General features: G+C 38.1%; 1 protein-coding gene across 1 annotated transcript in view; it reads right to left on the bottom strand.

Moving 5' to 3' along the window:
- The window catches only part of yap1 (Yes1 associated transcriptional regulator), a 32,338-nt gene extending 25,417 nt beyond the window's left edge, over positions 1–6,921 (bottom strand). The window contains exons 1-2 of the mRNA XM_053500671.1: positions 6,279–6,921; positions 4,384–4,619 (exon numbers count right to left, since the gene is read on the bottom strand). Of these exons, the coding sequence (XP_053356646.1) occupies positions 4,384–4,619; positions 6,279–6,479 (437 nt within the window). The 5' untranslated portion in view covers positions 6,480–6,921. The remainder of the gene's footprint in view (positions 1–4,383; positions 4,620–6,278) is intronic.
- Positions 6,922–13,474: the final 6,553 nt, after the last annotated feature.

Raw genomic sequence — 13,474 nt, 5'->3', positions numbered from 1 at the left:
ATTTTAACAGTAGAATTATTTTTAAACAATATTTTATAAAATTACCACTTACCAAGTCCCAGAAGTCCTTGAATGCGACACTAGACACAATTTAAGCATAATAAACATGAAGAGGAAAATACGTAACGGCTGATACGGTGAAGCTATCTGTAACGTAAAGTTTATTTTACACTTATGGAGGAAGTCTCCAGTGTCGGTGTATAGTGTAACACTCAGTTCTCTGCCATGTGGGAGTCTTCAGGACTGAGGAGTCTCTGATTTCTCTGTAACACTACACGCTGTTTTTTTTTCCTTCTTAATTGTGATACCTTTGACACAAATTTTGAGTCTAAATAATTCCCTGTATAAACATCACGTAGGAGGAAACGCAAACCAGGCTGGCAAGGTGACAACTGTCTTCAGCTGCGATAACGAAAGCGATAACAGGAACACAGTTGCATTAAATACAACTACAAACAGTTATAAAGCACAACGTGTCATATGTACACAGATTCTAAATTGTAATGAATATGACCGTGGTTTAAAAAAAAAGAAAAAATATATTTGCATTAGTAGTTTTACAGAAACATTATTTCAATAATACAGACGTTATGATGTCAAATGCAATCAAAACCCAGCTTTACTACGTCAGGTCTGGGGATGCACCTCATTTACCTGCTAACAAAGTAATAATAATGCTTTGTTCTAAAATGCAAAGAAATACACAACTAAAACATTTAAATATTTAAGAAAAGTTTAAGAAAGTTTATTAAATATATACTTCTGATGTTTATATATTGCTACAACATTAATATTAGATCACCGTATCTTCGTGAAAAAAAAAATCCTTTATTTAAATTCCGGATCCCTATGTCCTACAGTTGGAAAGCGTTCTCAGTTACACAAAAAGCGAAGCAGCGCATTCGGAGGGAAGCGCCCTCGACCCTCTTCCGCATCCGTGATCTCAAAATCACCCTTGATGAGTTAGTGTTCAGATTGATGCAGCACATCCATCTTTAGGCATGTTTTTGGCATTTAGTCTCATGGCCACTGGCGTCTGTGCCTGGCGTCGCCTGGAGAATGCGAGTTTGAATCCAGACGACGGGATACGGTGACCGCTATTTAGTTCCTTTATATTCTACCCATTGCGTAATCTCTCCCATCCTGAGTGCATGTTAAAAGAATATTATACTTTTCTTGCTATGACATTTTCACTATAGCTGCCTGAACACTTTGATACATCAAAAAAAAAACAAAAAAAAAACTTTTGACTTTTTCACAGAGGTCACGTGGGCGCAAACTCGGAGGACAAACGACAAAGCTGTTGACAAACCAAATCGGTTCCCTGTGGGAAAGTGAAGCACAAACAGAGCCGAGGTCAACGCCAAACAGAGAGATGAAGAAAACGCAGCTCCCGTCTCTCTCCCTCTCTCGAGTCCCAAACAAAAAGAGGGGAACAGAGGAGGAGGAGGGGGTTTACACACAGGGGCTAGCTCAGCTCCGTGACGCTCACTTGTGCATTCAGACACCCAAAGAGACAGTGTATAGAGATCAAACAATGCCCACACACAGACAGGGGACTCCCCAAGTGTGTGTGTGTGTCTATTCTTGACAGACCGAGAGAGGGACCCTTTTAAAAATGGTTGCCGTGAACCTTTTCTCAGATATGCCATTTTTCGAGAGGAGTCTGCAGACGTTAAAACCTCATCGCCGTCTTGATGCTGTAGGATCTGGGAAAATTTCCAGACGTTCGTTTTTTTGCTCTTGTGAGCCGATTTGTGTTTTTACCCTCCGCCACCCCCCCGCCCTCGTTCCCTGTTTAAAAAGAACTACTCCAAATGAAGCAGATGTCGACCAGATGTTTCTCCTCCAAACATCTGGGCTTCAAAAGCTCTCCTTTGTATCCCAGTAAGTCTGAGAGCAATCATGTTCGGCCAGAACCGGCTGGTCAGATGGCTCGCCAAATTTTTAAACCGCCGATTAACTTTACGTGCAAAAAAAATATAAATAAGGTTGGACGTCCCGTGGTGATGTTCTGCACTCGGTTTTAACTCTTTGGGTCGGTAAATAAATATTATACGATACATAAAAAAGGTAGTAAAAGTAAAGGTGGAAGTAAAGGTTACCAAACACTAATAAAAATGACAACAACCTGTGTTTTTGTCAAAAAAAAAAAAAAAAAAAAAGATAAGCCTTGCTGCTGCAACCCATGCCCAGATGAGTTTAGCAGGCCTCTCTATCCAGCACTCGCTCATGTGGCTACACTGCTCCTTTGTTCCCACCTGAAACATGATCCCCCCACACACACAAACTCACACACACAGGAAGTCTGAGCACCAAGTCCAGCAGGAAAGTTCTGACCTATCGCAATGCAGCTGCGTGTTTATCATTGCTCTCTCATTGGAAGTGGTGTGTATTCCTATTAACACACTCAGCGGTTTACATCGCCATACACTCCATCACCTGCGTGCTGAATGGGTTATGGGTGGAGTGGTGTGGGCCGACAATGAAACCAGCTTATGCTGGATTTTTTTCACTTGTGCTTTAACGTGCATGATGTAATAGTTGTCCAATTTGTTGGGAAATTTCATGCTGTGGTAACCAAGCCAAAAACCAATTTATCTTGCAAAAGAAGAAAAAAAAAAGGATATGATCACATCATTTTTCTTTGTTCTCTTTGAGAATAACTTCCAAGATAAATTGTTTTACGCTGTCAGTAATTGTCATGTTGCTAAAGAGAGCATGGCTGTGAGTAAAAAGGAGCATGCTGGGAAAAAACAAAACAAAAAAAACAAACAAAAAAAAAACACTGCGATGTATGGTTTAGTCCTGATAAACAATGCCATGCTATTTTGTGCATTCGTTTAAAATGTTGCTTATGACACAAACTACAAATATGATAAACGCCAACCACGGTACATTTAAAACAGTAGCAAATCACACGTATAAAAAGGTTTCAATGGACTCTGCATCACTTGTGCTAAGAAACTTGGATCGACCTTTTTTTTTTTTTATTATGGAGAAGTCATAAATATATAACTAAGAATATTAAAAAAATTCAACCAGATACAAAATGAATAAAAGCCACTGGACTGAGGAACTTGATGAAGACAAACTTGTTTAATCAGTATTTCCAAAGAGTCAGCAATGATGTAATGTTCAATCACACACCGTGACTAACCATGATCCCTACTCACGGCTACACCCTGGTCCGAATCAGTTTAATCAAAACTATTAGTCTGGAAATAGATCACTGAAACAGAAATGTACAAATAAAAATATTTCTTTTTTTTAAAAGCCTGTCAAGGCAACATCAGAAGGCGACAATTTAATATATAATAATAATAATAATGACATAATGGCAGAGCTAGGGACATGCGGTGGGGACTTTGCTCATGTAGCAGCTGGGCAAACTCTGACGACTCTACGACCAAGCCTGTGATCGGACCTCACGAACAAGAAGGTCTTAACCTGGATGCCACTATAGAGCGAAACCACAATGTGGTTTAGTTACTTTATGCAACCCTCGCAGATGTTGCCTCCATGTTACTTAATTGTGCTCAGGGCTTTGGAGCGGTTGAATGCCATGAATCCGGTTAAACGTTGTAACGTGCAGCTCTACTGGTTAAGCAGCCTTTTACGCTCAAGATAAATTCTGTCCCATTCACAAAGCAGCATGAACTCCACCGTCCACATCATCCCTCTAGTGTTGCTTATTTGGTCAAATGTGGCTCGTAGTTTTTTTTTGCAAATAGGCTGTTTTTAATTCTCTTTAAATTTTTCTGTTCAGCTGAAGAATCGATTTAAGGTTAAGCAGTTGTCATAGTACTAATTCTGTACATGTGTGTGTAAGTTAGAATCAGAGAAGTTGAATCATTGGAGGAGGGGGTGTCAAAAAGAGGTCAGTTTGGACTTGGACACCCTTTTTACTTATGTACATGCTAAACTCACTCACTTAATGAGCTATGATTCAATGTGTGAGGAGAAAAGAAACACATCTGAAAGCTCAATCTACCCAAATTCAATTTTAATTATAAGCAGAAGATCAGAGCTGGGCAATATGGCTTACAGTTACACAGTTGCTCAAAACAGCTGATTCAACAAATCTGTTCGCTACCAGTGAGTGTGTTTAGGTGTTGGTGAAATACTGTGCTGGACACTTGTCCTCCAGGACTGGTGTTGAAGAACCCCGCCCTGTACCAACACAGGATGCTGAAGAGGGTTTTGTTTAACCTTGAACGGTATCAGAAGGTTTTTACACATTTTTGCAGAATTTATCACGATTATCTGATCCTATCTCCATACTGGCCAGTCTTTATGGCAAATAAATACTCACTTATCGAAAAGTGAGCACAAAACCTGTGAAATCAGAGAAAGAAAAAAAAACTGTTGTAAACCACTCACTTAAGGAAGTATCTCTGGCCAGATGGGGTCTTGGCCATCTCCCAGCCTGGAGGCAGGGGCACGTCGTCAGGGATCTCGTACGAGGGCTGGCGCAGGTGCTGAGGGGAGGTGCCGGGCGGGCCCAGGGTGCTCATGGTGCCGGAAGTGACGGCGCTCAGCTGCAGGGAGGCAGGCGAGGAGTGCGCTCGGACGTGCTGTGGAGTAAGCGTGCCGGCCGTGCCTGCATCTGTGCTTGCCTTGAAGAAGAAACACACAAAATTTACATCACACACCCCGAAATCATGACCTACCACAAAGATGTGGGGTTTCATGACACAGGCAGGTAGTGGGCCAAACATTTGCTAAAGGGTACAAAAAAAAATAAAAAAGAAGGGAAAAAAAGAGGGTGAGTGGAAGTGCACTGACTCACGAGACAGCATGAGTCACGCTGCTATTGCAAGGGATTAAGACGAGAAAGAACGGATGTGTACGAGATCAGTGGGTCACATGATTTATGATATGAACAGACAGGATCTGATGCAGTGACCATTTCAGAGCCAACACATGGCAAATGTATACAAAACTAAAGTGCAAAATAAGAAGTTTTACACAAAAGCAACTTTAACAACGTGTATACATATTATATTAAACATTTAAGGTAATGATAATTTAGAGATCAGTGGTAAATCTGCCTTTTTTCCCCCCCTAAGTTTTGATGTGGCCTAGTCTGGTAAAGGAGTAGGACAGGAAACAAGAGGCCTGGCTTGGGAAAGCTCAAAGAACTCTGTGCCCCAATCCATGAAACGGGCTCTGCTTGAATATCTATTTAGTGCACTACGTAGGGTGTAAAAGACGTAATTTCATATCCTGTGTCTGCACTTAGAGAGCGCACTTTATGTAGGAAGTAGGGAGACATTTGGGATTGAACCACCGTGATTCTTTTTTTTTGAGAAGTGTACTGCGCATGTGCGCTGAATCGAGGCGTTTGTGTAACATAATCTAATGCAGACTTCTCTTAACGTGTTTAAATATATTGTTATTTACATATAAAATACTTTTATTACGCTTTATAGTTAAACGGTAAATGAGTCATGAGACCAGGTGGACAAAGCATGTAGCAAATGTAATGATAATTAATTTATAAACTGCAAGATGTACGGTGCATTTAAGTTAAAATTATATTTTAGCTCATTAGTGTACTTTATATCATGTCCTTATTAAGTGTACTCTATATAGGAAGAAGGGAGCCTCTTGGGATTGAACCATAGTGATTAAAGCTGCTGCGCATGCGCACTAACTGAGGCTCTGAGAGGGTCTATAAAACTATACAGTAGATTTTCGCAATGTGTTCAAGTGTGTTTAAATACGTCATTAACTTCCCTACTAGTTTAATTTATGCGTGATGTGCTAATACACATTTCTTATTGTAAAAGTAAGCCTTAAAAGAATCAAAGTGGACAAAACAGCTACAGAAAATTGACTAAATAAAATTTTCAGCTAGTTTCTGTTTCATTCAGTTTGTTATATTCTATTTCCTGTGTCTGTCCTAAGCGGGAGCACTTTATTTATGTAGGAAGTAGGGAGCCACTTGGGATTGAAGCACAGTGATTAAAGGAGCGGAGAAGAGTACTGCGCATGCGTGCTGACTGAAGGTCGCTTATCTATAGGAGTTTTATAGACTTTCTTAAGGCAAGTTCTTTAAAAAATAAAAACTTTTTTTAGATTAAAAAAACACAAGCGATTCGCCATTTCTTGTGGTGTAGTAAAATGTGAAATGATATTTGGAGAGAGAGAAAAAAAAAACATAGTACAGAAAATGTTGCAATAACTTCTTAAGAAATTGAAAGACGTGTTATGGTGCGTGTCAAGTGCAATATATATATATATATATATATATATATATTTAATTGTGTTACCTGTCTGGAGTGTGATTTAGGCTCGGGTGGTTTGAAGAAGGAGTCTGGCAGCTTCCTCATCCTCATGGGCACGGATGGAGGCACGGTGGCGTTTTTGGGGTTCATCACGGCGTTAAAGAGCGCCTCCAGATCGGTCTCCGAGTCTCCGCGGACATGGACCACCTGGTGTCCTGCGGGGGGGTTATGCTGGCTCGGATCCATGATTTCAAACCAAAAAGCAAAGATCCCAAAACAAGTATTTTCTATAAAAAAAAAAATCAAGAATAATCACTTATCTGACTTCAGCGCTTAAAGCTGCGCGCAGAAACTCCGAAATGCATGAATCTCATGAACGCGTCTCAGTGTTTCTCTCCAAACACACTGGCGTCAGCTCGCTATCCAAGACTGGCGAAAAGAAATAAAACGCGACGGGTTAGTTTTCCGCTTGGCCAGGACCCACTGACCGGAGTGAAAACGCGCATATCTTCCCCCCAAAAAACAAACAAAACTTTTTTTTTTTCAGTAAACACACTTCTTCTCAAAACCTCCTGGAGTTTGAAAAAGTTTTAAGCTGAAAGCTGGAGAGAATTTCCAACAATTCCAGCACAGATTTCAGCAACATTTGCAAACGCGCTGAAAATCACTGCGCGTTCACTCACCAAACTTTTTTTTTTTTCCTCTGAAGTTCTTCAGTAAGTTTTGGGGCAGGACATCAATTTTTTTTTTTTGGGTCACGTGATCATGAGTCACAGCGGGCGGAGTCTCTTAAGCGAGAGGGGCCGCAACACCCCAGCAGTGCGTTTCCAGAACTTTTGGTGTGTTCATGGAGTCGGCTCCAAAATTCCAAGACTTGTTCCAAGTGTTTCGTTCGCTTATTTCACGCGATAATTCTTGATTAAACAAACGACAGGGAATTATACAGTGTAAAATAAAAGATGTAATATTAATTTTATGTACATAAAATCTCTTTTATTTTCTCAATATAAAGCCGAGTCAATTTATCTTTTTTTCCAATTTTCAGTCTTCCTTAGGAGTCGACTCCTTGCGCAGAATCGACTCTTTTCAGCATCGACTCCTAGTCCTGGCTAGTGCCTAATATATGTTGTGGTTTGAGAAATCTTTACACACGCTTTGAGGCATTATGAACAGGAGAAATCTCATAATATTACATTTCAATCCTAAAAAAGAGCTAATTCTTCAATTATACCTACCAGTAATTGATAATTAGCTCAATTGTTATCCTGCATAGGGGTCAAGGTGCCCTGGAGTCTATACCAGAGACTGCAGGGAACAAGGAATCCAAGGCATGGGATGGACAGTAATCACAAGGCACATTTACAGCATTTGGCAGATGCTCTTATCCAAATTATCAGTATACATTTGATAAGCAATTAGGGGATAAGGGCCTTGCTTAAGGGCCCAACAGTGGCTATTTGGTGGTGGTGGGGTTTTTATATAGCTAAATTTACACGAAAATCAAGATTAAGTGGAGGCTTGGGCTGTTGAGACTCTTGGTTGCTGATTGAAGTGTTTTGGGTTTGAGCCCCTTCCACCACCACTGTACTTAGGCAAGACCCTCAACCCTACACGCCATACAACTCAGGCAGTGTATGCAGTGCCAGTCCCAAGCATGGTATAAAATTGGGAGGGGTGTGACAGGCATTAAACCTGTGTAAGGGTCTTGCTGATCAGATTATTCAGGATAAGAGGGACAAAGTGGATGATGAAAAAAAAAAAAAGATTAAAAGATCATTTACACCAACGTAGTCATTGAAACTGCAATATTAATCTGCCTCTGTTTGGTTCAATCGTAAATGACGACCCACTGTTTCCTGCAAGTGCATAGTTTAAACATATAGTGCACTATGTTCAAAGGATTTCCCTTTCAAAGGTCTTTTTGTGGTTTAAGAAAAGTTTGAGATAGTTTTTCATGTTTGCTAGTTGTTTATAAAACAAACAAAAAATTAAAATGCTGCTGTATTCTACTTGCAAGAGATGCCTAAGAAAATCTAAGTAAAAATCCAAAGTGTTACCTAAAAAATGTTTTGATCACGTAACAACAAAAACTCTAACAATTTGAAGTGTATTTTATGAATAAAAAAATAATTATTCTCTTAGGTTCATAAGATTCATTTTATGGTCTTAAAATCAAAATAAATCCTAACTTGCTGACATCTATTTTAAAATCCTTTTAAAATAGATGAAGAAAAAGTTTTTAAAGTATCTAAAAGAAAAATGATTTAGAACAGGGGTGAGTACTGCTAAACAGTCAAACAAGTTTAGTTTTGTTAACATAAGTGACAAAAGGAACTACTTATTTCGCAACATTGAATTTGGCTATAAACAGATTTTTGGAATAGAATTTCATTCATTCATCTTCATTAAATCCTTTATTTTGGGGTCACAGTCGGTCTGGATCTAAACTTACTGAGAATAGGTAAAACTTCATCAACTGTACATTTGCAATTGCATTATAGTGATTTTCCTGATCTTGATGCCTCATACTTTCTTTTTCTTAATCTGCTCATTCTGTCTTTCTCTATGAAATAAAGATAATACCAAAATCCTGTATGATTTGCTATGATTTCAGCCATGACTGATGGATGTTAGTTTCCATGTTTTAAGCCCATTAAAGAGCTGTCATTGTGCTAGAGTGTCAGTCTCTCTGATCCCTGCTGGACCACCCACCATGCTGTCCCAAGAGGGGGAGGGGGTGCTGGTTTAGGGACATCATCAGTGGGTCAATATGGCTCTGAAGTGATCGACTCAACCTTTACACGACAAAAACCCAGTGCTACTTTTACCCAGTACATATGGAATTCATGGCACACTTAAGGACTAAAAACCCACCCGTTCTGAATGTGTATGTGATCCGTATTATACAAGATTCTTATTTAATTACAGAGATCCCTTCAAGAGGATCACTAAAGGATTTACATTAACACATATTCAATGGCTTAATATTATACATTAAACTTTAAAAGTGTAAGCATGTTGCATTTTGTTGAAGATATGCATATTTATTCAACAAATGAAACCATCATAATAATGGGTTTAAGACTGCCTTTGCTGTTTACAACTGTTTTTACATCTAGATTCTCGCAGGGAAGGTCCAAACCAGGGTAAACTCTTTTAATGTAAAATCAATGCATTAGGTAAATTCAAAGCCAGACATCATAGTAGCCTTTTATTAGCATGTATTAGCATTTTATTTTATTTTATTTTATTTTATCATTTAATTTGGTTCAATCATGCACCTCACAGCATTGTACTTCTGGGAGAAGCATTGGCAACTGAGCATTTGTGCCCTCTACAGGTCAGTGGACATGTCTCAGGTTTCAGTGGTTAAACCACAAATGACATGAATAATATCTAAAGCAGCACTGACAATTTGTGACAACAACCTTACTATCTTAAAATATATAAATTAATTTTAAAATGCAATTATTGCAAGATTGCTCTTGAATCTGATTTAATTTTAATAGTTTCAGCAGCTCTTACAGTAATTATATAATAATGATAATTATTATTATAATTATTTTTATTATTTAAAATATAAATATTAGATTATTAGAGTACAGAGTATTTATTTTCAATGGAAAAGTAATTTGTTTTCAACTTAATTCAAAATGTCAAACTCACATATTCTAGATTGATTACATGTAAAGTGAAATATTTCACCCATTTTTTGTTTGTAATTTTGGATGTCTTTTGAGATTATGGCTCATACGGCTCATAAAAATATGCTTATCTCAAAAAAAAAATGATGTTTCCCAAGATCAATCAAAAATGACCAACCTTAAATTAAATTAAATCAAATCAAATCACCTTTGCACCTCTAGGGTCTTGGTCCGATTCCCGGTCAGACTTGATTCCCGTCTCTGTGTTCATGAAGTTTGCATGTTCACCCCGTGCTTGGTGGGTTTCTTCGGGTACTCCAGTTACCTCCTGCAGTCCAAAGACCTGCAGGTTAGGCAGATCCGTACTGTGTGAATGAGCGTGTGAGTAAGTATGTGTGCCCTGCGATGGATTGGCACCCTGTCCAGGGTGTATCCCGACTCGTGCCCTAAGTCCACTGGGATATGCTCCAGGTCCCCGCAACCCGCAAAAATATTATTTTATATATATTTTTATTTTATGTAATGAATTAATGCATCAATGCAGCATGGCATAAGCCTGAGGTGTTACTAAAGACCAGGTTGCTTTGATATCAGCCTTCAGCTCTTCTGTTTTGTTGCCCCAGGTGTTTCCCATCTTTCTCTTGACAATACATCAGAGATTCTCTGTGCGGTTTAGGTCGAGTGAGTTGGCTTGCCAGTCATGCACAGTAATATCACAGTCAGCAATCCAGTTACTGGTAGTTTTGCTAGTTGTCCAGCTGGAAATGAAAATCGGCATCACTACAAAGATTCCAGGCAAACGTGTGCACGATCATAAGATGTTTATTTAATGCTTATATGTAAGGAGTCTCCTGCGTCAGTGGTTTGTAATTATATGTTTAGGAAAAGGGAATGGATTTTTATACTGTAGCTGCTATATTGTAAGTGATAATAGGAACTAACATCTCTCATGACATACACATTGTTTAATATCAAATGTAATTTTAAACTATAAAAAAAGTATATTATCTCATTTGTAATAAGTAAATATTTAGTGCTCGGGGATTGCTATTTTTGAGAGAAAGAATATGGAAAATTGTTTTATTTCCTATAACAGCACAAAAAATGATTAAATATCAGCTTGTTTATTCTTCACTATGAGACTTCTATCATGGAAAGTCTTCGTTATGTATGTGTTAACTTTCACATCTTTTACCGAACAGCACTTTTTCTTGAGCCTTAGTTGACTTTTAACATTTGTGTTCGCTACATTAGAGCTTGAGTGTTTAATTGTGTGGTTTGGTCAGTGCAAAATGGCAGCTTGCTGAAAAAGCCAGGTGTTAGCTCCAGGCAGGTCGTATCAGATATCTTCTACTTAGTCTCCCCGAGCCAATCCCACCTGAGGGACTTTTTCAGTCTGGACACTTTATATTCTCGAACTGCCATTCATAATGTTTGGCTAGATGCTAATTATTTGACATTAATCCCCCCCCCCTTTTTTTTTTTTACAAATGTTTGATGGTATTTCTGGCATAATGACAATTCTTCTAGGAAGAAACCTTTTTCTTAGAAGAGGGGTTCCCAGATTGGGGTCTGTGAAGCTATTTGATAATGCGTTTTTATTACATTTCAGCCACACAAATATAGAGTTTGTAATGAAATGAATTATAAAGACATTATCTAGTCTAGCCTGTTGAAGTAGCTTACATCCATTGTGTTGTGTTTTCTGTTCGTTTCAGTTATATTTATATTTGCTTTTGATTTTTTGCAAACAGTATTTCCCTTTGGGATTAATAAAGTACTCATGAAATATTTTTCCAGTTCAACTATCCAGTTTAGAGGAGTCTTTGCACACAATAGATGAAGGCTTTAACTTCTTGTTGTTGGCTGACATGAGTGGAACTTGTTGTGATCTTACGTTGACGTTTCCACATGAGATGCTTTTCTGCTCTCCACGGGTGTAAAGAGTGGTTACGTGAGTAACTGTAATCTTCCTGTCAGCTCGAGCCAGTCTGGCAATTCTCATCTGACCTTTTTCCTCAACAAGGACAACAGAAATGCTTATTGACTTCTTCTGATTTTTGCATAATTGCATGTAAACTCCAGAGATGTTTGTACATGAAAAAAACTAGATTCATTTCTAAAGCATTATGTGATTGCTTATACATAATACATTTTTACACTTTTCAATTTATACACATGAAATTGTTCTTGTTTATTTTACACTGATCATTTATTTCTTCATTAATTTCACATTTTTAAATGTCTTTTATTTACAATTTTTTTCATGAGTCATTTTTCCCATTTAATGAATTTATTTATGGAATATTTTTTTTCCATATAATGCTTGGCCATGTAGGACTTGTGGTTTAGCGTAGTTTTTTTTATTATTTAAGTTTCATCACTTTTTACGGAAATAAATGCTGAAATTTGCTTTCACTGTAATTGTTTTTTTTACAAAGTAACATGAAATTTATGTGCTTTTCCCATAATTATTCAAAAGGGTCTGTTTTTCAAGCTTCTATAATAATAATCTTTTTACTTAAAAAAAGTGGAAGAATCCTGTTGAAACATGTGGATACTCAAACCCTGGGATTTTATACATCACAGGAGGAAATCTTGTAAAATCTCTACTTGCCCAAACAGACAGTATGTGTGTGTATGTATGTGTGTATGTGTGTGAGAAACAACCCCCAACATCTAGTAAGATTAAGGGACAAAGCTCTGAAACCTGTTCAACAGGTGTGTTCATGCAACACACCAAAAGTTTCATCACCTTTCTAAGAAGGCAAGTCACGGCCAGATTGTTCTACACCGTGTGGCTTTCCTCGTCCTGCTGCAACAAGTCTAGGCAAGCTGACCGGAGGCATGGATTAAACACATACAGGAAAGACATGACAGATTAGCAGAACTGCACATGCAGGCGAAAATTTAACTTTCTTTTACTTAAGGCAAGGTTAATTCGAGGGCCCTTATTTTGTCCTTTTTTTGCATGGCTGGCCATGCACACATGAGCTGTTGTGCGAGTTAATTATTGAATTGTATGAACATCTTTTAAAAATGTAGTACAAATAGCATTTGACGTAACTAAATAATAAGAAAACTTCAGCCAAGAAATGCAATGTGACCTAAAAGTGCATTTCGCTCCATGTAATTATAATCGTGACTAAATATTTTTTTGTTATCTTGATAAATTCTTTAAATTCCCACTCCTATAACATCTTCCACATAATTATATTCCACAGAACATATAGCACTCAATGCATGGACTCAAACCCCCCACCACACACACACACACACACACACACATATATACATACACACACTAGCCTAACAAAAATTCTGTTTAACTTAACTGCCAGCTACCTAATATACCTATATCTTTGAAGTAAACATGAATATTTTAATGCCACGAGGACATGTGGAAATATATTTGCAATTGAGTAAAGAAAAAAAACAAGATGTTCTTTTGTTCCTGGGATTAGGTTTCGGCACAGGTACAAACAACATTAAACCTCCATTGGTTCATTGGAAACCCTCTATAAAGACAGTTATAGGAACGTGTGTGTGTGTGTGTGGGATGGGATGGTTCTGCAGTTGTGTAAACTGAAGAGGGAG

The sequence above is a fragment of the Clarias gariepinus genome, chromosome 7, assembly GCF_024256425.1.
Source record: "Clarias gariepinus isolate MV-2021 ecotype Netherlands chromosome 7, CGAR_prim_01v2, whole genome shotgun sequence".
Lineage (NCBI taxonomy): Eukaryota > Metazoa > Chordata > Actinopteri > Siluriformes > Clariidae > Clarias > Clarias gariepinus.
Note: the sequence above shows the minus strand (reverse complement) of the source record. Positions and strands in the feature narration are given on the sequence as shown.